Source organism: Semicossyphus pulcher, unplaced genomic scaffold, assembly GCF_022749685.1.
Source record: "Semicossyphus pulcher isolate SPU_LCO1_2020_fin unplaced genomic scaffold, fSemPul1.0.p SCAF_24, whole genome shotgun sequence".
NCBI lineage: Eukaryota > Metazoa > Chordata > Actinopteri > Labriformes > Labridae > Semicossyphus > Semicossyphus pulcher.
This window is the reverse complement of record NW_027211698.1, coordinates 10,240,057-10,265,436: the sequence shown is the minus strand read 5'-3', so window position 1 is coordinate 10,265,436 and position 25,380 is coordinate 10,240,057. Positions and strand designations below refer to the sequence as shown.

At 43.4% G+C, this 25,380-nt stretch overlaps 2 protein-coding genes and 6 non-coding genes across 9 annotated transcripts in view; 1 reads left to right on the top strand and 7 right to left on the bottom strand.

The window, feature by feature from the left end:
• Positions 1–4,379, bottom strand: part of LOC138603270 (scavenger receptor cysteine-rich domain-containing protein DMBT1-like) — a 34,213-nt gene extending 29,834 nt beyond the window's left edge. The window contains exons 1-2 of the mRNA XM_069674951.1: positions 4,361–4,379; positions 471–785 (exon numbers count right to left, since the gene is read on the bottom strand). Of these exons, the coding sequence (XP_069531052.1) occupies positions 471–785; positions 4,361–4,379 (334 nt within the window). The remainder of the gene's footprint in view (positions 1–470; positions 786–4,360) is intronic.
• Positions 4,380–5,636: 1,257 nt separating this feature from the next.
• On the bottom strand, positions 5,637–5,755 carry LOC138603802 (5S ribosomal RNA). The gene has a single exon (XR_011309258.1). It is a non-coding gene; the product is annotated as a 5S ribosomal RNA (ribosomal RNA).
• Positions 5,756–6,197: 442 nt separating this feature from the next.
• Positions 6,198–6,316, bottom strand: LOC138603809 (5S ribosomal RNA). The gene has a single exon (XR_011309265.1). It is a non-coding gene; the product is annotated as a 5S ribosomal RNA (ribosomal RNA).
• Positions 6,317–6,774: 458 nt separating this feature from the next.
• On the bottom strand, positions 6,775–6,893 carry LOC138603801 (5S ribosomal RNA). Its single transcript, XR_011309257.1, has one exon. It is a non-coding gene; the product is annotated as a 5S ribosomal RNA (ribosomal RNA).
• A 439-nt stretch (positions 6,894–7,332) lies between these two features.
• Positions 7,333–7,451, bottom strand: LOC138603800 (5S ribosomal RNA). Its single transcript, XR_011309256.1, has one exon. It is a non-coding gene; the product is annotated as a 5S ribosomal RNA (ribosomal RNA).
• Positions 7,452–7,893: 442 nt separating this feature from the next.
• LOC138603819 (5S ribosomal RNA) lies at positions 7,894–8,012 on the bottom strand. The gene has a single exon (XR_011309273.1). It is a non-coding gene; the product is annotated as a 5S ribosomal RNA (ribosomal RNA).
• Positions 8,013–8,336: 324 nt separating this feature from the next.
• On the top strand, positions 8,337–8,455 carry LOC138603818 (5S ribosomal RNA). Its single transcript, XR_011309272.1, has one exon. It is a non-coding gene; the product is annotated as a 5S ribosomal RNA (ribosomal RNA).
• Positions 8,456–8,825: 370 nt separating this feature from the next.
• On the bottom strand, positions 8,826–25,080 carry LOC138603580 (calcipressin-1-like). 2 transcript variants are annotated; one of them, XM_069675441.1, is made up of 5 exons: positions 24,761–25,080; positions 24,474–24,612; positions 12,266–12,439; positions 11,719–11,878; positions 8,826–11,299 (listed from the first exon to the last, which is right to left on the bottom strand). In XM_069675441.1, exons 2-5 carry the CDS (start codon positions 24,594–24,596, stop codon positions 11,115–11,117), a joined length of 642 nt encoding a protein of 213 aa, XP_069531542.1. In that variant the 5' UTR covers positions 24,597–24,612; positions 24,761–25,080; the 3' UTR covers positions 8,826–11,114. The 2 variants fall into 2 exon arrangements, with proteins under 2 accessions (XP_069531542.1, XP_069531543.1); XM_069675442.1 differs by lacking the exons at positions 24,474–24,612; positions 24,761–25,080 and adding an exon at positions 14,414–14,970.
• Between the last annotated feature and the right edge of the window lie 300 nt (positions 25,081–25,380).

Genomic DNA, 25,380 nt, shown 5'->3' with positions numbered 1-25,380 from the left:
GCATCTGTGTACCTGTAGCCTTTTTTACACTGGGGTTCTGCCTCAGCGCCGTAACGAAGCTCCATCGTCATGCCACCTTTGTCGTTCTACAAGCAAAGCATGCACGTGGTGTAAACAAATACACACACGCAGTGCTGTTCCGCCCTGCCTGCTCAACACTTAACACTTGCTGTTGCGCCTCTGTTGCGCCTCTGTTACTACCTCCAATGGTGGAACGACTTCGCCCCACCCAAGACGGAACATAACAGAGGCGTAATAATCCCGCCTTGAACTGGCAGTGTAAAAAGCCCTACTGATTTTACTTCACGAGGATGTCGCTTCCTCCCGTGTCCTGACAAGACACCCCATATCGCTGACTAGAGTTCCTAGCCACAAGAGAGATACAACTATTTTTTCGTCATTTGGTTATGCTTTCTCATTTAAATAACAATTAATGTTTTAAAAGCAACTTTTCAAAAACGTTTTCTCACCTGAACAGACCACACCAGCGTCCTCATGATGTCCGCAGTTGTGTTTGCCAAATCCTCTGTGCTGACACTCGGTTACAGAACTTTCATTTCTTGAACAGGCCACATTATCGAGCCAGATCGGTCCAGTTCCTCGACCGAAGTGGGCCAAACGAGTGGCACTCACTGCCGTACCGCAGCCCAGCTGACGACACACCACCATGGCATCATTCAAGTCCCAGCTGTCATCACAGACTGTTCCCCAGGTTCTGTTGAAAAAGATTTCAACTCTCCCAGAACACTGAGTCGAGCTGGGACCATTCAATCTGATCGGCACACCTATCAGAGACGAGACATCAAACAATAAGGTTTGTTCTCTATTGATATTTAAGCCCGTAGTATTACTGTCATCCTGAATGAACTGACAGACAGGCTCAATACTAAAGGGAAACAATGAACATCGCTGTCTACAACAATGTGAGTGTACAAATCCAAAGAGTTTGTAGTAAACACTGCTAGAATATAAGAACCCCCCTCCTCCTCATACGTAGGTCACACAATCATTGAATAACATATCTATAATCACTTCCCATTGTACCAGATTGCAGAACATATAACTGTAGATATGCTGTTTATATAGGTTTCAGTATATAAAATAGGCTGATCTTACCTGGGAGGCAAGGAAGGACCAATAACTGGCAGAAAACAACTTGAAAATGAAAAAAAGACGACCCAGTTAGTGACACTGACATTTATTCCACGTCATCCTTCCTATATCATATAATTAGTGTTAAAACATCATCCTTAAGGAAGTCACTGCAGTCATTAGAAAGATAATGTAATGTGTAAAAAGGACTGTCCTTATGTCCTTATGACAAAGACAGAGTCGCGTCAGTGGAGATCCAATATGCTCCATGATCCGCCATTGCAATGTCGCAACTCTCTCTCTGTATGGCTCTGAAAGTACCGTCACTCGCTAACTCACTCAGTCATTATCAAATCATCTGATGTTGTTGTGATGCGCTGGTGAGCTTGAAATGGGAGCGTTCCATCATATTAAAATGGATCAAAATATCCTGTCTATGCAAATCTATTTATGTAAAACAAACAAATGTTTTAGAGGTCAAGTGTGTTTTGTTGTTCTTCTCTCTCACTGTATTTCTCACACTTAAGAACTATACATTTAATGCAGCCTGATATCTTTGCTTTAGGCTCTTTTCTAAAAAAGAAATACAACTTTAATGTTTGAGATGTAAACCTTTTACATGATACAATTCTTCACTTTTAGCTACAATAGTCAACATCTTATCCCTTCTTATTACGACAAAAAAATTGAAGCAGCAGAGGCAGAGAAATCCAGACTTTTAAACGGGTATTTATTAAAGTAATTGATTAACTGGTATAAAAACTCTGAACCGGCCAGAACTCCGACCACGGGACTCGGTGAGTGAGCTAATAGCTTTGCATCCACTACAACAGGGGTTCCCAACCCCCGGTCCGCAGACCGCTACCGGTCCGTAGGTTGTTCAGCACCGGGCCGCGAAACCCAACAGTTGTCTGTGACATTCCAAACATTCGCGGAGTCAGAACCATCGAATAGACTGTGTGAAATGTGCAACCACACAGGGCCTCGTGCCTCTAAAGACACTTCAAAAGTCGCCCAATTCAGCTGGAAAAACCGCGGACATGGCAACCCCGGCTTCGCATCCCATGAAACTTTGATCAAGAAGCCTGATGCCTCTCTAAAGCTCTGTGTTAAACAGTGAAATATATGAACTACACAGCATATGGGCATATGACAGCCCGTGAAGACGAAGTTTATACTTTAACTGTGCGCAGAAATACGGAGGGATCGCAACGTTATCGATTCAGGTATGAGCGTGTAGTCAGAAAGGTTGGGAACCCCTGCACTACATTACTAGCAAGTATTACATACAACTTGGTGTCCAAAAATCCGAGCTATCCCTTTAATACAATACAAATGCTAATATTAGTTTAAAAGTCAAACTCAACAGAAATAGCAGTGATGTGTTTAAGTGTTTAAATGTGCCAAAATTCATTATTGCTGTAAACATTTAAAAGAAAGCATAACAGGTTGCTCCAGAAGTTTTACTGGCTGCTTTAATCAGACTGGACGGAGCTGCAGTCGGACATTTAAAGTCTGAAAAAAATACGTTCAAACACAACAATAATATGGTTTCATGTCGTATATGTCTTCTGCTAACATTTTATTGCCTCCAACGTTCTCTCATTTTCATTCTGCACAGCTGTTACCATAACCTGTTTTAAAACAAATAAGGATTTAATCTGCCGCTTGGTAATGTCTGCTTTAGGCAAAGTGTTGGATACACAGCATTAAATACTAAACAAAGTCTCCACACAGAGTTGACTGCAATAAGTAAACAATATTTACATTTTGGATCCAGTCTAATAAGATACTTAAATACCAAACAAAGTGATTTAAGATCATACTCACAGTAAACATCTTTGTAGGTAATTGACCTCAACATGCTGCCAACATCAGAAGCCACAATGATTGATTGTAATCTATCCAGGCTCTTGCCATTACACATAAATGATGTAAATCCCCTCCGATGACTTGCCTTTAAAACGTCAGACAGGGGAGTTAATGTATTTACAAATCAAAGCATCTTAACTGAAGAGGTCTCCTGGTGTCTCTGAAGGACCTGCCTTCCTCCACTGAACGCCACTCAAGCACGGCAGCCTTCAGTTTACATGTACACAAATATTCCAATGGGACGCATAAGGTGAGCGCTTAAGGAGACAATTGAGTTTCTTGTCCTGGTTGAAATCAACCGTACCAATAACAATAAGGCCCCTTTAAGTGGAGGGTTTGTTAATTAAACCTAAGCAGTTGCGAGGATTCTTTTCCCCTTTAAAAGCATAAAATATATTTCAATGAGAAAATAAGGAACTGAACTGATTTGACAAAAAGTGTGTAAAAAAATATGGAAAGAGTGTTAAATATAAGTGCAGTTTCAACTTATCAACCAGTCAGATCCCTAAACCCTCTATGGTACGATTTTCTGCCCTTTTACACTCACACAATACATCCCCAATTATGATGCAATACTTTGAATAAGACGCAGGACCCTAAGGAACTAATAGCAGTGTTTGAATTTGTCACATGACTCTCTGAAGGCCACGCTGAATCACTTTTTTGCATACTTTCTAACAAGGATCAGCTCAGCCATTTCTCTCCACAAACATGAAAGCGTCTTTTTCAGTGTGGAAAAAATTGCCTTACAATGATAGTTCAGTGAAGTAAATTCCTAGAAGTTTTATGTATTGCTAATTAAGTAATGTAAACGTGTTAAAATGCAAATGTTGCCTTGCAGCAACACTGTACCATTATGGATTCACCGTGACATTTTGGTATTGTGTATTACTGTTCAAAAGCCTACCAGTCATCATAATTGTCTTTTTATCTCAACATTTTAATGCTTAGACTCTTCGACACATCCATTCCAATAGGTTGTTCCATAATGGTACAATGTTGCCTGCAGACATGCAATCTTATAAAAATTTTTAAAAAAAAGTTATTTTTGAATGTTTCTACATTTCAAATGGCATGCATAGGCTATGTTGAGGCTATCGAGTATTTTCCAGGTATTTCAAATTTGAAACATTAGCTTTCTGTTTTCATTACTTATAATTATGGTACAGTGTTGCATAAAAAATTATGTTAATTTAGTCTATTTATGACCCAAAAAAACCGCTCCAAATGTTTCCCGTCTGGCATCATAATACGTACCACAGAGGGTTGAAGTCAAAGTGAAACAGACCTGAACAATGTGTTTTTCAACTAATGACAACTGTAAAACAGGTTTGCATTCTTACTATAAGTAGGTTAGTCTTCTTTAGTTTGTCAACCGCCGTTTAAAATCGCCGACTTGCCATGGCCGTCGCCATGTTGGTTGTTATGAGCCGGAAGTGCCATATTTGGACAACAGGGTAGAAGGAACGGTTATCAAACTCGAATACTTTTACAGTTATCGAGTCCATGCTCAAGTTAGCTAGTAAGACGTGTTTCCCAAGGAAAGAGAGTCTATTTGTTTTTAAAAAATAAAGAAGCAAAGAGACTCTATCGAACATAAATAACTACCACACCAGGTTTGACGAGGCAAGAAACAGACACCTGCTAATTAGTTGCTAACTATATTAATATTTGATTCACTCACCAAAAAATCTGGAGCACAAACTTCTTTGACGGCTTGTTAATCCAATAAACAGCACAGAAAGCCATGTCTGTGCGATCGTTGCACAAAAAAAATGCTCAAATGCGACACACGAAACGGCGAACAGGAAGAGGCTAAGTTCAGCGACAATAAGTAGCCGAGGTGTCATCCAACAAGCAGCTAACGGCTACTGCCTTTCGCTAAATGCGGCCACGCCCCTAATAATGTATAAATTAAATAAAAACTAAACCCCTTCAATGGACGTCATAAATGGGGAAATTACACCATAACCGTTTTTGTACCAGGCGTATTTTTTCAAGTTTGTAATTTCAAGATGGTGCCTAATAAGGGGTATTAACCATTAACTCGCTTTTATTCACTTCAGGCAAAATTTAGACCAAAAAACAAATCTTAATAATACAGTAACATTTTAACTGTAGATACTTAGCTTGGGCCTCTGCGGGGCTGCTGTGCTGAAACAAAATGTTTTAACCTCTTTACCTTTTATTTTACCGCTTATCTTCTCGTAACGTCAGTTAGGATTTGAAGGAACCCCTTCATCATACCGAATTCTATTTCAAAATAAAAGCCCCTTTTATCAAAACAGGAAATAAGACCAAATGAGCTTATACCAGCAAAACAATGAACGTTTTACTGATGTATCTCATTTCTTGAGCTAAAAGATTAATTGGCTTTATTGACAGACTGACCATCAACCTAAAGAGAGACTCACTTCAAACTCAAAGGAGCGGTTTTCTTTATTATAAATTGTCAAACATTTTGGAGCAAATGAATAAACTATAGGTTGGAGAAAGGAATTCATTTGAATAGAGGATTATTGTTTTGTTCAAGCTTCATTCTCTTCGTCTTTGTTGGGCTTGATGAAAAATGATAAAATTCAATGACCTGTGACAGACTAAAAATGTGCGTGTCCAGTACATCCAGTGATGAAGCAGCAGCGCCCTCTGCTGTCCGTAAGGAGAAATGCAAAAGCTTACAGCACCTGGTATTCCCAGGCGGTCTCCCATCCAAGTACTAACCAGGCCCGACCCTGCTTAGCTTCCGAGATCGGACGAGATCGGGCGTGTTCAGGGTGGTATGGCCGTAAGCGAGTATCTCATGGATAAATGTGATATTTAAAGATACTATTATATCTGGTAGATGTCGATTTTTATCTTTATAATGTTTCAAACAAATACAAATAGTTTTACAATCATTAGGAATTCACGATGCGCCTGTCTGTCATTCTTACACTAGTCTAAATAATGTTATAGGTGGGGCTACACTTACAAAATGAATGTACTTAATGTGGGGACATTATTTCACTTTTATCAATAACGTTTGTCCAGTTTAAATATAATTTGTCAATGTGTCAATGTATATAAATACATTGAAATGCACCTGATGGTGATGAACCACATGTATAAATATTCAAAAAATTAAGATGAAGTTGCATCACAGCATAAACTGTCAAAAAGCCAACACCTGCTCAGACTCTGTGCTCAGTGAAGCAGCAACAGCGCCCTCTGTTGTCCGTAAAGAGAAGTGCAAAAGCTTACAGCACGTGGTATTCCCAGGCGGTCTCCCATCCAAGTACTAACCAGGCCCGACCCTGCTTAGCTTCCGAGATCGGACGAGATCGGGCGTGTTCAGGGTGGTATGGCCGTAAGCGAGTATCTCATGGATAAATACGTTATTTAAAGATACTATTTTATCTGGTAGATATAGATTTTTATCTTTATAATGTTTCAAACAAATACAAATAGTTTTACAATCATTAGGAATTCACGATGCGCCTGTCTGTCATTCTTACACTAGTCTAAATAATGTTATAGGTGGGGGTACACTTACAGAATGAATGTACTTAATGTGGGGACATTATTTCACTCTTATCAATAACGTTTGTCCAGTTTAAATATAATGTGTCAATGTACATAAATACATTGAAATACCCCTGATGGTGATGAACCACATGTATAAATACTTAAAAAATTAAGTTGAAGTTGCATCACAGCATAAAAAAACAAAAATGGTTATATCAGAACTGTCAAAAAGCCAACACCTGCTCAGACTCTGTGCTCAGTGATGAAGCAGCAGCGCCCTCTGCTGTCCGTAAGAAGAAGTGCAAAAGCTTACAGCACCTGGTATTCCCAGGCGGTCTCCCATCCAAGTACTAACCAGGCCCGACCCTGCTTAGCTTCCGAGATCGGACGAGATCGGGCGTGTTCAGGGTGGTATGGCCGTAAGCGAGTATCTCATGGATAAATACGTTATTTAAAGATACTATTTTATCTGGTAGATATAGATTTTTATCTTTATAATGTTTCAAACCAATACAAATAGTTTTACAATCATTAGGAATTCACAATGCGCCTGTCTGTCATTCTTACACAAGTCTAAATAATGTTATAGGTGGGGCTACACTTACAGAATGAATGTACTTAATGTGGGGACATTATTTCACTCTTATCAATAAAGTTTGTCCAGATTAAATATAATTTGTCAATGTGTCAATGTACATAAATACATTGAAATGCCCCTGATGGCGATGAACCACATGTATAAATATTCAAAAAATTAAGATGAAGTTGCATCACAGCATAAACTGTCAAAAAGCCAACACCTGCTCAGACTCTGTGCTCAGTGAAGCAGCAGCGCCCTCTGCTGTCCGTAAGAAGAAGTGCAAAAGCTTACAGCACCTGGTATTCCCAGGCGGTCTCCCATCCAAGTACTAACCAGGCCCGACCCTGCTTAGCTTCCGAGATCGGACGAGATCGGGCGTGTTCAGGGTGGTATGGCCGTAAGCGAGTATCTCATGGATAAATATGATATTTAAAGATACCATTTTATCTGGTAGATGCAGATTTTATCTTTATAATGTTTCAAACAAATACAAATAGTTTTACAATCATTAGGAATTCACAATGCGCCTGTCTGTCATTCTTACACTAGTCTAAATAATGTTATAGGTGGGGCTACACTTACAAAATGAATGTACTTAATGTGGGGACATTATTTCACTCTTATCAATAACGTTTGTCCAGATTAAATATAATTTGTCAATGTGTCAATGTACATAAATACATTGAAATGCCCCTGATGGCGATGAACCACATCTATAAATGTTAAAAAAAATTAAGTTCAAGCTGCATCACAGCATAAACTGTCAAAAAGCCAACACCTGCTCAGACTCTGTGCTCAGTGAAGCAGCAGCAGCGCCCTCTGCTGTCCATAAGGAGAAGTGCAAAAGCTTACAGCACCTGGTATTCCCAGGCGGTCTCCCATCCAAGTACTAACCAGGCCCGACCCTGCTTAGCTTCCGAGATCGGACGAGATCGGGCGTGTTCAGGGTGGTATGGCCGTAAGCGAAAGATTATGTCACAAAAAGGCCATTTATAGATGTGGTTCATCACCATCAGGGGCATTTTAATGTATTTATGTACATTGACACATTGACAAATTATATTTAATCTGGACAAACGTTATTGATAAGAGTGAAATAATGTCCCCACATTAGTGTAGCCCCACCTATAACATTATTTAGACTAGTGTAAGAATGACAGACAGGCGTATTGTGAATTCCTAATGATTGTACAACTATTTGTATTTGTTTGAAACATTATAAAGTTAAAATCTACATCTACCAGATAAAATAGTATCTTTAAATATCACATTTATCCATGAGATACTCGCTTACGGCCATACCACCCTGAACACGCCCGATCTCGTCCGATCTCGGAAGCTAAGCAGGGTCGGGCCTGGTTAGTACTTGGATGGGAGACCGCCTGGGAATACCAGGTGCTGTAAGCTTTTGCATTTCTCTTTACGGACAGCAGAGGGCGCTGCTGCTTCACTGAGCACAGAGTCTGAGCAGGTGTTGGCTTTTTGACAGTTCTGATATAACCATTTTTGTTTTTTTATGCTGTGATGCAACTTGAACTCAATATATATGTTCAGTGGAATTTTAGAAATAATTGCAAATATATATAAGAGCATTTATATAAAAGGGATTAATAACTTGATTGCATTTTTTTAACACCATTTACTTAAGGTCCACTTACCAGAGTTCTAGGTGATCTCCATCAGAACTGAACAAATTGCCTCCGCATCTGAAGGCCAAAACATGCCGTTCAAAGCCCTGGAAGGAACCCAGTAACAAACCGCAAGAAGACACACGAACTCAGATGATAAATTCTTTATTTTATGGTAACTCAACGATGCTAACTACTCGTTTTTGTCCAAAGATAAATGAATAAAATAGCAGTAGTAAAAAAGTACCTAAACTAAGAGAGCCGGTATGTAACCTCCAGTCCTCCAACGAGGGACAGATGAGCTTTCTGGCAGTGCGTCATGTGCTTCACAGTGCTGCTTCCACTATTTTACATGCTCTCATCCATCTGAAAAAACATCCTTGAAAAAAACTTAACAGTAACTAAAAAGGATATAAAAGAAAAACACATTTTCTCCATCTACAAACAAGCAGCATTATTACATTCTACAGGATGTTTGTTAGTAGGTGTAACAGATGCTGCTGTACAAAAACAGCGGCGTTTTCATTTTCAACACATTTAAAGTGGCATTTTAAATTAACTTACTTTAACATTGATCCTTTAAAAGCTGCTGCCACTCGCCCCAAACTTAAACACACATGAAGTTTTTGTGAAAGAAAAACTGTCGTCTGTTTTACACTCATCGTTGTGGTGAGTCAAGCGTGAGGACGGCGCGACACAGTGTGGGATTTTAGCTTGAAGCTAATGAAGCGGCAGACGTGGAGAAAATCTAATTGCAGTGCATTAATCATCACGCGCACACACATCTATTCACACTGGGGAAACCTTTAGAGAAAGAAGTAACTCATGTCATATACTGGCGACAGGCTCGCACAACATATCCTACAGATGTTCCAATATCGACACCAGTATGCCTCCGATACTTCCTATACAGCATCATGCCAGTACATCAGGGAGGAACCAATCAGATACATAGATTTATTTGCCGCAGCTCACGTTAGCTTAGCTTATCTCAAGCTGCTCCGCTTGCTTTAAGGTTAGGATTCCTTCAGTGTAGATACAAGGTTGTTAAAGGGAGCCGAATTATCCACAGAGGCCTCGCCCTTCCCAAAACAAACAGACAGGGCGGTTAGATCTGGTGGAAACACTTAATACAGAAGTGTAACGTTAAAATCAGTGTTTTTTCAATGCTCTTTGGTGGACAAAAGAGAGAGAGGGTTTAGTTACGACTGACTGACGTCTTTGTAGTTGGATTGGTTCTCAGCTGCAGGTTATTCAGGTATCAGCGAGGAAACACTGGAATGGAAAAATCTCGACATACTTTCCGGCTGTATGAACACAGCATGAACAAGAGGTGACACGTGTCTCCTTTAAACATACAAGCACTCTTATTAAAAAGGGGACCCAGAAGATGAGGGTTCTTTTTTCAGCCCTGTTTTCTTTTTTTTTTTAAACATACCACAGTTGGTGAAACGTAAGCCCTCACAAGAACGAGCGCTTCTACATTCGAGAAAATTAAAAGCCTCCTTTACACGTCAAACGGCGGTAGTTATTTTTTTACACTACAAGCGGAAACACAGACAAACAGGCAGAGCACTAAACCGAAATAACCCCCAGAATAACACTGTTAGACGTCATTACATGAACAACACGGCGGGTGGGAAGCTCCTCACTTTGAATCATTTAAAGCTGTACACACACGAGGAGCTCGCCGCCATAATGTGAGCAAGGCAGGCTTTGACTTTACATGTCCACCACAGAACAGCTGACATTAAACAGTGGAGAGTAATGGGGAGCTGCAGTGGTGAGTAGTGACCATCGAGATGTGAAAGAGCACGTGCCGGCGGCGTGTAAACTCTACTGCAGACACGCACACACATGTAGCACCCGAGCAGAAATCAAACAGTCTGAAAGGTTAAACATAAATCACTACAAAAATCCTTTTTTCCGTCCTGAACCCTTCATGAGGAAACATGACTGATGCTGCATTCATGCCACGTGGGAAGAACCAGCATCAAAATCACTTTCAGGGTCTTGTACAGACTTTATTTGCGCCGGAGCAGCTTCTTCTCATATACATACATTTAATTTGATTTTAGAAAAGATCACTACAAACCAGAAAGTCTCGTCCCATTGTACTTCAATAATAACATTTTCTACACTTCAAATCTCCAAACCTCAAATTCACATCACCAGATGTCTAAACTGAACCGTATTTCCTCTTGAAAGTTCATATTTCCCGTCTTTCCCACTGGACATGAATGCAGCACTCACTATATTTTCTCTCTCCGTCTTATGAAATGCTCGTCTACAGGACATCGCAGCACCCTGAGGCGCCTTCCCAAAAGTCCCAAAAACTTTCCTCAAAGCCCCGAGAGCGTGTTCAGCTCCCGACAAATCACTTCAGGATGAAATGTTACAGCCGTCACAACGCATGCGCCCCCCTGCTGGTTCGCCGCTCACTGCTCCACGCCGGCTGTGTAGTCGGGACGTCGCGTCTGGATGATCTTCGGCCGCGGGGAGCGGGGCTTGTCGTCTTGGTCGCTGTCGTCGGGGGCCGAGCTGTCGCCGCGCTCGTCTTCGCAGACGTGGACGACCACGCTGGGGGTGGTGGGCGTGGCGGTGTGGAGCTCGTACTTGTCCCCTGCGAGTCACACATAAAGGACAATCATATTAATAAAATCCTGTAGTGAATGATGTGCCAACACTTTCATATCTTGTAGTGTGTCCAAAACAATGGCTCTCCCCACATCAGTCCTTATAGCTAGCTATGTTAGCACCAGTTAGCAACCACATTATCCAAGCAGAGGGATCAAGTTGTGGAGTTTAAAATCTTCCGTGTTCTTACAGACGGAGCGAGCACTGATGGAATCTAGACCATGTTTGGATCAATACTCCTGTCATTAAAGAAATGTCCTTTTAATCCTGCTAAAGGAAGTCTTGGCTGAGCGCTATTAGCTTTGATTTATGGTGCTTTAACAGCTGCTGGACTTGCTGTACGCATAGATACAAAATAACTATTAATAAAGATGCTGTGTGATGAAAGGGATCCGTGTATCATACCTGGTCCTAGCTTTGAGATGGCACACAGCAGGTCGTAGTTGATGACCGGCGTGGCGTCCTGAGACTGCTCCCAGCCGACCGGAGGAGAGGCGGGCGGCGAGATCAGGAACTGCTTGTCCGGCTTGGGGGGCTCCAGCCGAGGACTCCCTATGTGGACGGACTGCAGAGAGACGGAGACGTGTAGGTCAGGATGTTGTCACACCTATCAGCCGACCTCAAAGCCAGCTACCAAATTTAGCCAGTTAGCACGTGTTAGCTAGAGCACCTACAGTTACTTTCTCTGACTGTTTGGAGACGTGACGTTTTCACAATCATGAAAAAAAGTCATTTAAACGTGACATCTTGCAGATTAAATTTAAGCTAATGCTGACACAAGGAATTAGCACTGCGGTGAGGCTCTTAATGAAGTTGGTCAATATGCTAGGGACCTGTATCCGCTGCTACTGTCCTTTCTTACTCCAAAAGCACAAGACAGATGAAAGGGTCTGACTGAGCTCGGTTACATCAAAGCAGCAGCTGCAGCATGACGCGTTTTTAAAAGCATTACCTGGGCGAAGTAGAGCCTCATCTCTTTGCCGTTGAAGTCGGTCTTGTGCAGTCGGAGCCGCGCCTCGGCCGCAGCCAGAGCGTCGCTGAAGCTGATCCGCACCCGCCGGAAGGACTTGAAGTACTGGAACTGCACCTCCGGGTCAAACGAGCGGAACAGGGCTTCGAAGCTGGCCTGGGGAAGACAGAGGAAGAGAGGGGAGATGATGAAAGGAAAACGAGAGCGTCCTTAAAGTTCTTCTTTCTCGTCTTATCTATAAATACTAAACACAGCGGGTCAGAGGCAGACATAAATACCGTTCCTGAGACTTGAAGTCGCTATGAATAAAACCTATAAAAATAGCTTCTATTACCAAACTATATCTGTCCTTCCTCCTCTCTCTCAGGGGAGCCTGCAGCCTCTGTGTGTGTGTGTGTGTGTGTGTGTGCGTCAGAGAGGGAGAGCTATGGCCTCAATTTTAGATGCCCAATTATTATTACAGAAGCTAATTAAGAGAGAGAAATGAGATAGACGGCTGACCTTGGCTTCCGAGAGGACGCAAACACACAAGCGACGGCCGTTAACGCAGACACACTCGAGATGGCAGCACGTCTGATATTACGGCTGCTGCTTAATTACACCCACACCTTGATGAAACGTCTGCCCTTTAAAGAAAGCACCGTTCAAACGCTTCACCTTAAAGCCTGCTCGGTCAGTGTTTACACAGCAAGACAAAACTGATGAGCTGTCGCCGACCCCAGCAGACGGACGCGCCGGTTTCCCTTCACTCCAGCTGCTGTGACGCTCTTTGTTGCTACCTGTCGTGTCTCATCAAAGCGGCTCACAAAGCAGCTAAAAGGAACATTTTGCAGAGACATCAGAGACGGACGAGAAGATGTCCAGGTCACAGAAGAGCCTTGGAAACGCGCGCACCTTGCTCCATCATAAAACAGCTTTTATGACTTATTATTGTGTTGACGTGTTAGCGCTCCTCTCTTATCTGAAAGGCTCTGCTCCATGTTCTGCAGGCGGTCGCTGCAGACCCTGATTGGACTCTTAAATTAGGGCCGAAACACTTCATTATAAAACCCAGCTGGAGCCACTGGAGATGAATCCAGAGCACTTTTAAATCCACGTCCAGCCAGGGCTACAAATGACTGATGGATTCTAATACATCAACTGTGCAGTCACAGTTTGAGTATTTGGATAAAAATAGCATTTTGCCAGTCATCCCTGCCTCCTGCAGTGAGCAGACAGCGTTTTGTAACCACTGGACTGCACTGCAGCACAGGAGCGATCGCGAGCCATCGGGCTGAGCATTCAGTCAAAGGAGGGAGGAGAGCGTAGCCCCGAGGAGGCGTTCAATACCGCACAAAACCCACGACACAAGACACTTAAACCGAACTCTGCGTGGGTCGTTAATCCCAGAATCCTGAAGACGGCTCTCTGCAGGGCCTCCAGGAATACTTAGACTTTAGGTAGGATTTGGTAACAACAACATATCTTGAGAAGATATTGGAACGTTGCGGGGTAGCTAGACGGACGGAGGAAGAGGCGGTGTGCGTTGCTCGCTCAACAGAGCTCAGATCTACTTCCTTGTCGCAGCTAACACGAGGTCGAGGTGTACCCCGGAAACTTCCCCTCCACTGGAACTACTTCCTGGCCAGCAGGAATGTGGAAGGAGATATCGGGGATGACCTGCCGCAAAGGGCCGAGGGTCAGAGCCAAATCCAAGGGCGGCTGCATCAAGGGCTGTGCCTCTATAGGTGGGGCCGCTGAGCTAAACCATTCCACCCATCATGGAAACCCATTCCATTAAGCCAGCAGACTCAAGAGACAGATTTACGTTCAGTACCTAGTTCCAAAAACAGCTGGGTCCTACATTTCCCACAATGCAACCCCAAAGCATCTTCTCATTACACCCGCCACGCCATTGTCTTTCAAAAATCATGCTCCAAGTTTATCGTGCAAAATTGTCCGATAAATTTCTCCTCTCAAAGCCGGAGCCGAGATGACATCACTATGACATCATCGCAGCTCACTCAATATGACCTCTGAACTTCTCCACACCTACAGAAGAAGCGGCTTCACTAACAAATATTTGCAGCAATCTTCCGTTCAGAGATCCTCGTTTGTGACAGAAGCATTCGAGTCGGACCGCTCGCTTACCTGCGCCTCTGGTCGGTTGAACACTTCCTGGTTGGTCACCGAGGCGACCAGGCAGAAGCGGTTACACTTTGTGGTCTTGATGTGCATGATGGGCAATCCGGGGAGCCGAAACCTTTTCCACCTGATGCCTGAGGTCAAGGCGCAACGGGACGGGGTCTTCAGCGGTGGCGAGGAGGACGATGATGGTGATGGAGAGGAAGGGGGAAATCGGGGGGATCGGAGGAGCGTTGCCTTCCCCAGGGTGACAGCCAAAGGGGTGTAACAGATGCTCCTTAACAGGAAACAGGTCAGCGCTCGCACGTGGATGTGCCTTTGTTGCGTCAGTCCACGATGCGGGAGATGCACTACGCTACGTTCGCTCAACACATAACCTCCTAACCCACATTCCAAGGTTATCTAGTCTGGCTCTCCGGCTGTAGCTCTTGGTCCGTCTGGGCGCTCCGGCTCTGCTGCAGCGTCCAAACTGAAGGAATTTTCCAGAAATGTCAGGGTGTGGAGAGACGAAAATGTCATTCAACCTCTTCTTAGCTCACTCAGACTCCCCTCTCACTCTCTCTCCTGCTGCTCCACAGCCGCTTAAATGAGCCCCTGCCAGCCGATGACGCATTACCCACAATCCCCTCCCTCTTCTAAACCTGGTCTCATTCATTCGTTCATTCACTGCGGGCCAATCGGCTGTGAAAGAGGGAGGGACTGCCTCCTTTTCTCCCCCCTCTACTGAGTGATACGAGCCAATGCTGACTAATCAGACAGAAAGAAGGGCAATGTGTCTCTTCAGAGAGAGAGAGAGAGTGAGAGAGAGACACTGGAAAATAATGACATCACCGCTGAGCAAACTGACGCATTAATCGGCTTTTTGTTGCATAAACTGGGACAAAAATCCTTTGTTGAGTGGAAAAAGTGCGACAATGAGCCTTTCACCTCTTTGATTTCACACGCATACCAAAGAGGTATCACCTGACTCGCGAGTGCACGGAGCAAGACGTGGAAAACACATGTCAGTCTTAGTAAATATGGATGAAGCAGAGAGAGAGAGAGAGGCAGACAAAGGGAGAGAGAGAGAGGACAGCTGACAGGAATAGAAAACAAGTGAAAGAGTGGAAAGAGAGAGAGAGAGACACGACTGGTAGGAAGAATGCAGGATGGAGGGATGAAGGGATAAAAAAGCAAAGAGGTGGGAGAGAGAGGTGGCGCTCATGGAAAGTATGCAGTTTGATAACATGCTTTTATGAGGTATAAATAGCAGAGAGCTTGAAGTGGAGGGGAAGTGTGCGAGTGTGTGTGTGTGCAGCCGGCATTTGGAAAAACAAGACCGGGCTGGGCGGCCGATTCTTGAACATTTGCACCTGTGTGTGTGCGTTTGCGCTTTAAGACTTCTTGTTTGGGAAGAAGAGGTCGACTAGGTTGAGACGAAGCAAAGTCCTGTTGTGTTGGGTTAAACACAAACAGGAAGCGGCACATTATTCTACCCGCTGAACTGACACACAAAAAGCTTTTATGCTCGTTATTAGTGGAACATTAAGCAAGAATTATTACGTAACAGCAGCAGAAAGCTATCTAACTGCACCATACAGCAGTCACTTAACAACCCATAAGCCCTTTGCAGCATGCCAACTTTACACTTAAACACCATGAACGACTTATAGAAGACTGGAGTCTAAATACCCCCAGTGATAGGCGCTGCTATCTTGCCATGGTGGCGTCATTTGGAGTCAGAGCTGCACAGTAGAGACCCGCGGGTGGAGCTGCCGTAGCCACTTCCGCTAACCAAAACACGCTTAAATTACCGGGGGGAAAAAACAGCAAAGATCCCACACGTCAGCGTGTTTAACAGCAGAACAGCTTCTTGTGTTGGGTCTGAAGTTTCCATATCGCACACATAAACGTTTATAGGAGCTGGATTTGTCGACAGAGCTGTCAATCATCCTTTTGACAGCATCAAATAATGAATTAAACATAAACCTGTCAGAAAAATTGGACGTAAATCAGCATGATAAGAACTAACTATAATGACAGAAACCATGTTTGAGAAACATTTATTTGACGTGTATTTTGATTTTATAGTTTGACTCATGTCCCATCTGTTAACATGGAGGAGGCGGGCTTTATGAGCTATACTGCAGCCAGTCAGCAGGGGGCGACAGAGAGGGTTTGGCTTCACTTTTAAGGAGCTGTCATGTCGCCCATCTTTTTATACAGCCTATGATTTGGGTCATAACTTTAGCTAGCTTAGCATAACGACCAAGCGACAAATGAAGCCAATGCGGAAGTGCAAAAAAACTGCAGTTCCTCGAGCGGCCACTTGAGGCTCCAGAAAACAAGAAGTAACATGACAGCAGATGGGAAAACAGCAGAAATAAACATGTTTACAGCCTGGTACAAATGTTATAAATAGCTAATTTTATTGTTCAAGATAACTGCACGGGGGGTGAATTATTTTATAACACACCCGTTTTTATTAGATAAAGCCTTAAATCATAGGGGCCGGCTCACGTGATTGACAGGTGGATCCAATATGGCGAACGCCAGTTTGGGCTTCAAAACGCTTCTTCAGAAACCAATGGGTGACGTCACTGAGACTACGTCCATTATAGATAGTCTATGATAACGACCTAGCAGGCACATTTTTGTAATTTCCTTCCTGCCTCAAGCTTTCACGGGTTGATAGGAGCCAACCGACACCATGCTAACACCGTATCCTAACAGTAAGCTACAACACGTCACAGTTTACCTCATTACACTTCACTTTTCACATGAGCTCCAACAAAAAAACTGCCAATAATAGGACATTAAAGACTGACAGCTCGGACCGAGCTCTATGAACACCTCACACTTAACAATGCTGATGACGGGCGTGTGCCACAACTCCTACACGAACGTTGTCGTTAGTCATAAGTGCTGGATGTTTAATATTACCCTTTTTATAAATATAAATCTAGAGAAACTCTGGGCTTATATCATGCCTGTGAAATACCCTTATATCAACTAGTTTTATCCCCGAGTGCATTTCGAGGGTCTCTTTCAAGTGCTTTTTCCGTTCTTCAAGAGTCCATAGCAACAGAAATAACAAAAAATCACTTAAGCTTTGTGTTTTCCTGACGCCACGTTTGAGGATTCACAGACATTTAAAAACAGCCAGCTGTTTTCCTCAACGTGTTACATTTAGGTCAGCTGATAATTGAACGGTGATTGAGCAAACTATCTTTGGATGAGGGCCACAAGGTGCGGCTCGGGAAAGTTTCCAGCGAGTGTCGAGTGAGGAGTTTGAAATGCTTCATTTTTATGTGCAACACAGGTGACACAATTTGTCTCGCTGTTGACAAAGAAGTGTATGACTACTGTCTTTTTTGTGATGGGTGCAATGGAGGATGGATTAAACTATTAAAAACCTCCCTCAGTGCTTTGCCGTCTGAAAAGCCTTCAAACTTATCAATGGATGCCAAAAATTGAGGCCTCGAATCTCCTTGTAAACAGTCTTGGGCCTGAACGCCACATAAAATACAGTTGCATTCAATGTGAAATTTGCAGGACAACTCATTCAGCTGCTTCATGGGTCTTAACTGTGGATGGAAACTCATGCAAACATGGACAGAACATGCAAACACAAATGTCCTCAGACGGGCCGTGCGGCTGCGAGGTGACAGGTGTGCCACAGGCATGCACATGCAGTGACATCTGGCTGTTGGACTGGTTGGAACGTGCCCATAATAAACTATTAAACCAACATGTCAACATACTGTACATGATGTCTGCGGCTGGCCGAGTGCAGGTGTTAACGCACACTGAAATGACTAACAGCACCGTCCCTGCGTGCTGGATGGAAAATGTGTGCGTGGAAAATAAAGTGGTGTAATGTCGGTGAGCCTCCCGACAGAGAAGCTGGTGCTCTCATGTAAGTGTTGTTTGTTGATGTTAAACATTACCGTGTGAGTCCGTGTGTGTAGGTGCTAATCATCTCCAGACCTCAACCTCACCCTGCTGCGGCCGCTGAGTGTGTGTGAGAGCGAGTGTGTGCACGCTCGGCCCTGCATTTTTTCCACTGCTATGTTTTTGTTTCATCTTCCCATTTTTTCCATTCCCTCACTAGAGAGATAGGCAGGCAACACACACACGCACACACACACACACACACACACACACACACAGGGACAGACAGGTGTGCACAAAACACACATGCAGGCAGGAACTAACCTTGATTGCCTAACGCATACTGGACACAGCGCTGCGTTACTAGCCAGCTGCTACATTTTTATTGCATCATTCTTCTCTTTCCATTGTCGAGGTGAGAGTTACATTGTTCATGTTGTCAGAGCCTGACATGCAGCATAACAGCTTTTTGAAGCTAATAGTGCTATGTCTGTACGCTATAGCTGTGTCCTTCGAAGGACGCGGCCTATGGAGGATGAGTCATTCCTAGCCTGTGTAGACCGCCTAAGCCGAACTGAAATGAGACGGTCTGGTCTACCCTTGCGTCACCAAACGCCACTCCTCTCGCCTAGCAACAGGTAGCTAGCGGACTACCTAGCTAGCATGACTAGCATCGAGTAAGTTAACCTATTATTTTAAAGATAATTTGTTCCAAGGGCTCTTTCATTTTCTTAAACATGTGTAACGCTAGCTATTTGAATTTTTCCATTTTAAAGTGTATTCCTCAGTTGCGAAAAAAGTCGGCCATTTTGTTTGACTTAGTGTGCAATGCATCTTGGGAGCCGCAAAGGATCCATCGGGTACATCCTTCGCGGCAGGAAACAATGGACGTATTTGTCGGCCGCACCTGAAGGAGCCTTCGATGCGCCGCTGTGACACAGCTTATATGTACCAACAGCAGCTCACAGGAGGAGGCTGATCGCTTAGCTTAGCATAAAGACTGGAAATAGGGGGAAACAGTTAGCCTTGTTCTGTCCAGAGGTAACAAAACCCAACTACAGTACTAGCAGCTTTAAAGCTCACCAATCAAAACCTTTATTGGCTGTCATTATGTCCTATAATCGGCTTGTCGCATTAGTCCATAGCTGCGTCCCAATCCAGGGGCGGCAGCCTTCGACAAATGCGTCCTCCTTTTGCCGGACCACGAAGGAACCATCGGGTGCAACCTTAAACAGCTGAGGAATACACTTTAAATGTAGTTTAAGTTTTTTGTTTCTACTCAAGCTAGATTATGTTATGTTAAAAAAAACGAAAGGGGTCTTAATGCAAAAAAATTGTGATAGCTAATTAGCCCGCTAGCTACCTGTTGCTAGGCGTCAGGAGCTGCGTTTGGTGACGCAAACAGGAAATCCTCCGTAGACCAGACCGTCTCGTTTCATTTGGGCCTTACACTCTATATAGGTTATGAATGACTCATCCTTTATAGGCCGCGTCCTTCGAAGGATGCAGCCCCTGAATTCAGACACAGCTTATGTCACCGGTGTTAAAAGGTGTTCAGGCATTCACAAATGACATTATAAGTGCCCACGTACCCCACCGTTAATTAGCTAGTATAAACTGGCAAATACATTGAAAGGTGGTGAAATATCTTAACCTAGTTTTAAACTGTAAAATGGGGAACTTCAGTGTTCAATAGATAATTAATACAATATATTTTCAATCTGTTTCTGTATTTCCAGTCACTGAAGTGTCACACAGAGTCTACACCATGTGCTTTATGTAAAGTAGTTCTGTGTATAATCTTAAGAGGATTGAATTCTGCTCCTTGTACAACTAAAGACAAACAAACGCTCTCAGCTCTGCCTGTTTCCATTCCTTTTCCCGCTGAGGCACAGACCAAACCCCCTTGTACTTTTCGGTGAATTCCAGTGACACATCCTGATTTCATAAATTTCCAGCTCTGAACACTTCTGCTCACTGTGCCCTGCCACAAAATCCACTCTCAGCCAGAGCGGCGTCAGATTACGGAAGCCAGACTGTAACTGACAGGCTGTTTCCTGGTGGCTGCGACTAAATTCCCCAATCTGAGCAGGAAAAGAGGTCGCAGACCGCGATGACACATCTGTCCCTTTTCCAGCTGCGACCGCCAACGGCTGCGCTTACGGGCGATTGCAGGACAACAACAGTAAATCTCTCCCGCTTCCATGGAGTTACACAAATTCTGAGTCAGCGCAGATCCTACAAAACAAAGTGCTCAGATTTTCCGTTTGGCCTAAAACCTGTTTATGTGATGCTGTTTAAAATGAGCCCTTTTTATCCACTCACGTCTGACATGCTTATCCTGTAACTGTGCAGGAAACGGCAATCACTCATCTGTAATCTTAATTATATTGCAATAAATAATAAGACTTTTATCTTAAACCCTCATGATCCCATCCACAGCTGCGACTGGGCGTGTCCTGCTGGAAAAGTCCACAAGACTTTCCAGACCTACATCAGAGTTTTCCCTGACCTAAATCGGTTCTTCCATGCTGGTTTATTAATGCTCTTTTTAGTCAGCTCTATGCTCCACTTAGGCTGAGAACGCTTTAACTTGCACAACATCGGAAAATACATTCTGCTTCATTCCAGGCAAGTGGCCTCTGTGGAAAACTGTCCTGATATTCCCAGAAAGCCACTTGCTTTTTAAATTAAAAGATCGTTTGCAGCCAATCGAAACAAAACAACTTGTTTAACTGGAAACACTCTGATTGTACAACACCAATAGTTTCATTGAAGCCACTAGCACTGATTTTTAAAGGTGGCAGTGAATGCAGCACTATGCTCCTGCCTTTGTTATCAGTTCTATTCTGGCATATGTCCTTCATTTGGCTGTAGTGGTGGGAGAGGAGGAGGAGGAGGAGGAGGAGGGGAAGAAGAAGTAGGAAGAGAAAAAGAAAGAATAAGTAGGGAGGAGAGGAAGAAGGAGGAAGAGGAGAAGGAGAAAAAGGAGGAGGAGGAGAAGAAGGAAAAAAAGGGGGACGAGGAGGAGGAGGAGAAGAAGCAGAAGGAGGAGGAGGTGGTGGAGGAGTAAAGAAGAAGAGGAGGAAGAAGGAAGAGGAGGAGGAGAAGAAGAAGAGGAAGAATAAGTAGTAAGAAGGAGGAGGAGGAGAGGAAGTAGGAAGAAGAGGAAGGAGGAGGAGAAGGAGAAGGGGAAGAAGGAGGAGGAGGAAAGGAAGCAGAAGGAGGAGGAGGTGGTGGAGGACTAAAGAAGAAGAGGAGGAAGAAGGAAGAGGAGGAGAAGAAGAAGAGGAAGAATAAGTAGTAAGAAGGAGGAGGAGGAGGAGAGGAAGTAGGAAGAAGAGGAAGGAGGAGGAGAAGGAGAAGGGGAAGAAGGAGGAGGAGGAGAAGAAGGAGAATAAGTAGGGAGGAGAGGAAGAAGGAGGAGGAGAAGAAGCAGAAGGGGGAGGAGGTGGTGGAGGAGTAAAGAAGAAGAGGGGGAAGAAGGAAGAGGAGGAGAAGAAGAAGAGGAAGAATAAGTAGTAAGAAGAAGGAGGATGAGGAGGAGAGGAAGTAGGAAGAAGAGGAAGGAGGAGGAGAAGGAGAAGGGAGAGAAGGTGGAGGAGGAGGAGAAGAAGGAGAAGAAGTAGGGAGGAGAGGAAGAAGGAGGAGGAGAAGAAGAAGACAAGGAAAGTGGAGGAGGAAAAGAAGCAGAAGAATAAAGAGGAGGAGGAGAAGAAGAATAAGGAGGAGGAGGAGGTGGTGGAGGAGGGAAGAAGAAGAGGAGGCAGAAGAAAGAGGAGGCAGAAGAAGAGGAGGAGGAGAAGCAGCAGCAGAAGAAGACGGTGGGTTAATGTCAGACAGCGGTGAAAAGAAGTTCAGAGATGCAGCTGATTTTTGGCCTCTCAAGGTTATTAGACATTTAGGCCTCATGCTTCATGTACGTCACAGTAAATGTGCCACATCTGATTTGACTGATTTTCCACTTTCACAAAGTCAAATGCAAACAAAACAGGTGATGGTGTGTAAATCATCCCCCTCTTCTTACCAGTTAAGCTCACTCATTCCTTCACGGAATCAAACTGCTGGGAGTTTTCAAACACTCATGAAACATTCCCACTGCCTCAGTGGAATATTTTGCCATACGATACATCAGCTGACCCTCAGATCCTTGCTGATGCCCGGTGGAAAAGCAGCAGAATCGTGGAGGGAAGGCAAGAAGGAAAAAACAACATAAAGACAACACAAGGCATTATTTCACCAGATGCCCTTTGCCCCTCTCTCCTCAGTTTCCATCAGCGTCAGCAGACCCTTGTAGCAGGCTCATCTCACCGCCCTGCGTGTGTCTGCTAAATCAGCCGTGTGTATATCAGCAATTAGACGTATGTGTTAATGGGCTGTCAGGTTTGTCAGTCTCCCCAGGATCCCTCCACGGTCTCACCCTAACACATCATAACGTTTTCTTTGGCAATGCAGAGGAATTCAAAGCGTCCTGAAGAAATAGGTGTTGTCCTTCCCCCTCTTCATATAAAACACTTTTTCCTTAAACAAATATTCTCCTAATGGAATAAAGAGCACGATGAGCTCCCTATTGAGTGCCTGGCTGTTTTCCACTGAGTCTGTTTTTCCACTGTCTGACTGGTTCCCCGCCGTTCATACGTCTTAACACAAACACAGCTTTAGTCATTGTTCAAACCACCGCTGCCACTCTGCAACACAATCGATCAACTCAGCAACTCAGCAATTCTTCTGGATCTTACTCACAAGGGCAGTTATAAAGCAGCTAATTTAGAATGCACATAGGGTGTCTGATAATGTGCATCTCCTGACAGTAACAACAGTAAACATTAATATTAAATGTAATAACAGTAACAATCATAAGCAATACAAATATAATTTTCTGGCTGCCATGGCAACTCACTCATTTAACACTTAGGCGAGCCATCACTCACTAGCGTACTTTAAACCAACTGGACTCCACTGTTTGAAGGGAAGTGAATCTTTTACAGTAACCATGGCGACAGCTGTGTGAAATTCTGCGGTTTAGTTCCTGTGGTCATTTTCCCCTCGTTTAGCAATACAGAATGGGTTTAACTTGGGTAACCCACTGCAGATGAAGCTGCGGCTGCTGGATTAAACTGGGACAACCAAAACTAGCTAACAACTGTGACTGAATAAAGATAGGATTATTTATAAGGAGCATGTGTTTTGACTGCATGTTTAGTTTGGCTAATCCCATTAGCAGCATTGCTGCCGGAGGCTGCACTGAGGACGTACCAGCAGTAACGCTAGCAACGGCGTTAGCATTAGCCACTTTGACAACACAACATTGGACTTGTAAGCGTTTCATGAGGTTGCTGGTGTTACGATTGTTTACCTATTGCCACCAAAACACCTAAACATATTTCACACTGAGAAGAATATTTTGATCTAATAAATCTATCTCAGGAAATTTGTCAGTAGAAGTTCAATTACTTTGTATCATAAGGTAAACACAATACTTCATTGGAGTGTCAATATTGTACACTGTAGCCTTCCCTGCATTAGAGCAATTGAAAATGTATGACTACACAATGAAGAAGATGCATCACAGGGTGGCCAAGTAAGCCTTAATACCCATTTGTTTTGTGAAAAGAACAAGTCATGCAATCCTTTGTCATCAGGAGTACAATAAAAACTCTGAAATGCATCCATATGTCTTGTGAAACTAGGTCACTTGTCTGTGGACTGTTTCAAAATCTCACAGGACTGTGACATGTCAACTGAATATTGGAACATTTCTGATGATGCACCTCTGTGGCTGATGTAATTTCTATGCCTCATCCGCAAGGGTAAATTTAAACTGATGCTATTCAAGTTTAGCTATTAAGTAACACAGGATGACTAAGAAACCAGGAAGTGAGTACTTCAGTTGTCAATCCAGTCATAACCATAGCAGCATTATTGAACCAGTAACTCCATCTAGTGGTCAAACGGAAAAGAATCTGACACTTGACACTAAAAAGGAGACATTTACAGCATAGCACCAAACTCCATTCAAAGATCAGGTGATTAAGGGTTAACCTGCTCTATTACCTAAAGCCATGTTTCACATCACTTTACTTTATGTATTTTTCAAATATAAGAGCAACATTTTAAAGATCGGCATGCATGCAGTGTGCAAAAAATACGCCGTTGAATGAAAGGTTAATGGTCCACAGCATTATGTCCTTACCTTCAAACTGCCTTCATTGAACAAATCCTCCGGTACTTTACAGGCTATCAGGGCGTTCGGCAAATCTGTAAACTGGACATCTACTGTCGCCTCCTCCTCACGGCCATTCTCCGCCTTCTGCATCACGACTTACTTTTATCTGTAAACACAACAATGAAGCCATTTTAGCAAAGAACAAACCCATTGAAATGAATAATAAGACTTGGCTAACGCCCATCATATCTGTCTTACGGGCTGTTACACTAAACGTGAGGCTAACGCAAGCACATATTTACTGCCATACGTACCAATATGCCTGTGGAGTCTTATTTCATTATAACACTGTGTTACACAGTGGTGTTAGGGATATATTCCTCCAAACAGCAGCTGAAGTCAAAGCTCTTGAGTGTCTTAGCTCAGAAGCTGCACTAAGCTGACTAGCAAGTTATGCTAACCAGGATTCTGAAATTATGACTTTAAACAAGCCAAACGCGCGATATTACGTTAATATCTTCGTTATTAAAGGCTTTCTTTGGGCAGTTTGTGTTGTCTTACACTTAAACGGAACAATATTCTCTAATATTATCAATAAATTAACCCCTTGAATAAAACTGTTAGCATGGCGCAGAGGATAAAGGAGATGACGTTCGCACAAGCCGATATGCGTTTCCGGTTAAGCAGTAGGCCTGCATTCACGTGTTCACGGAATAATCGGAAAAATGAGTTTCCGTCCGGGAAAATCCACGCGATGTCTCCTTGAAGTCGGTACAACAACTGTGAGAGTCGGGGAACATTTTTGTACCAGTTGACAGACATGTCACACTGAACAGTGGTGTACAAAAGTAAATGTTAGATTGAAGTAAAAAGCATTTATTGCAAATGAACCTGTTTGCCAATTTGTAAATTATAATTTGTTGTATGATTGTAA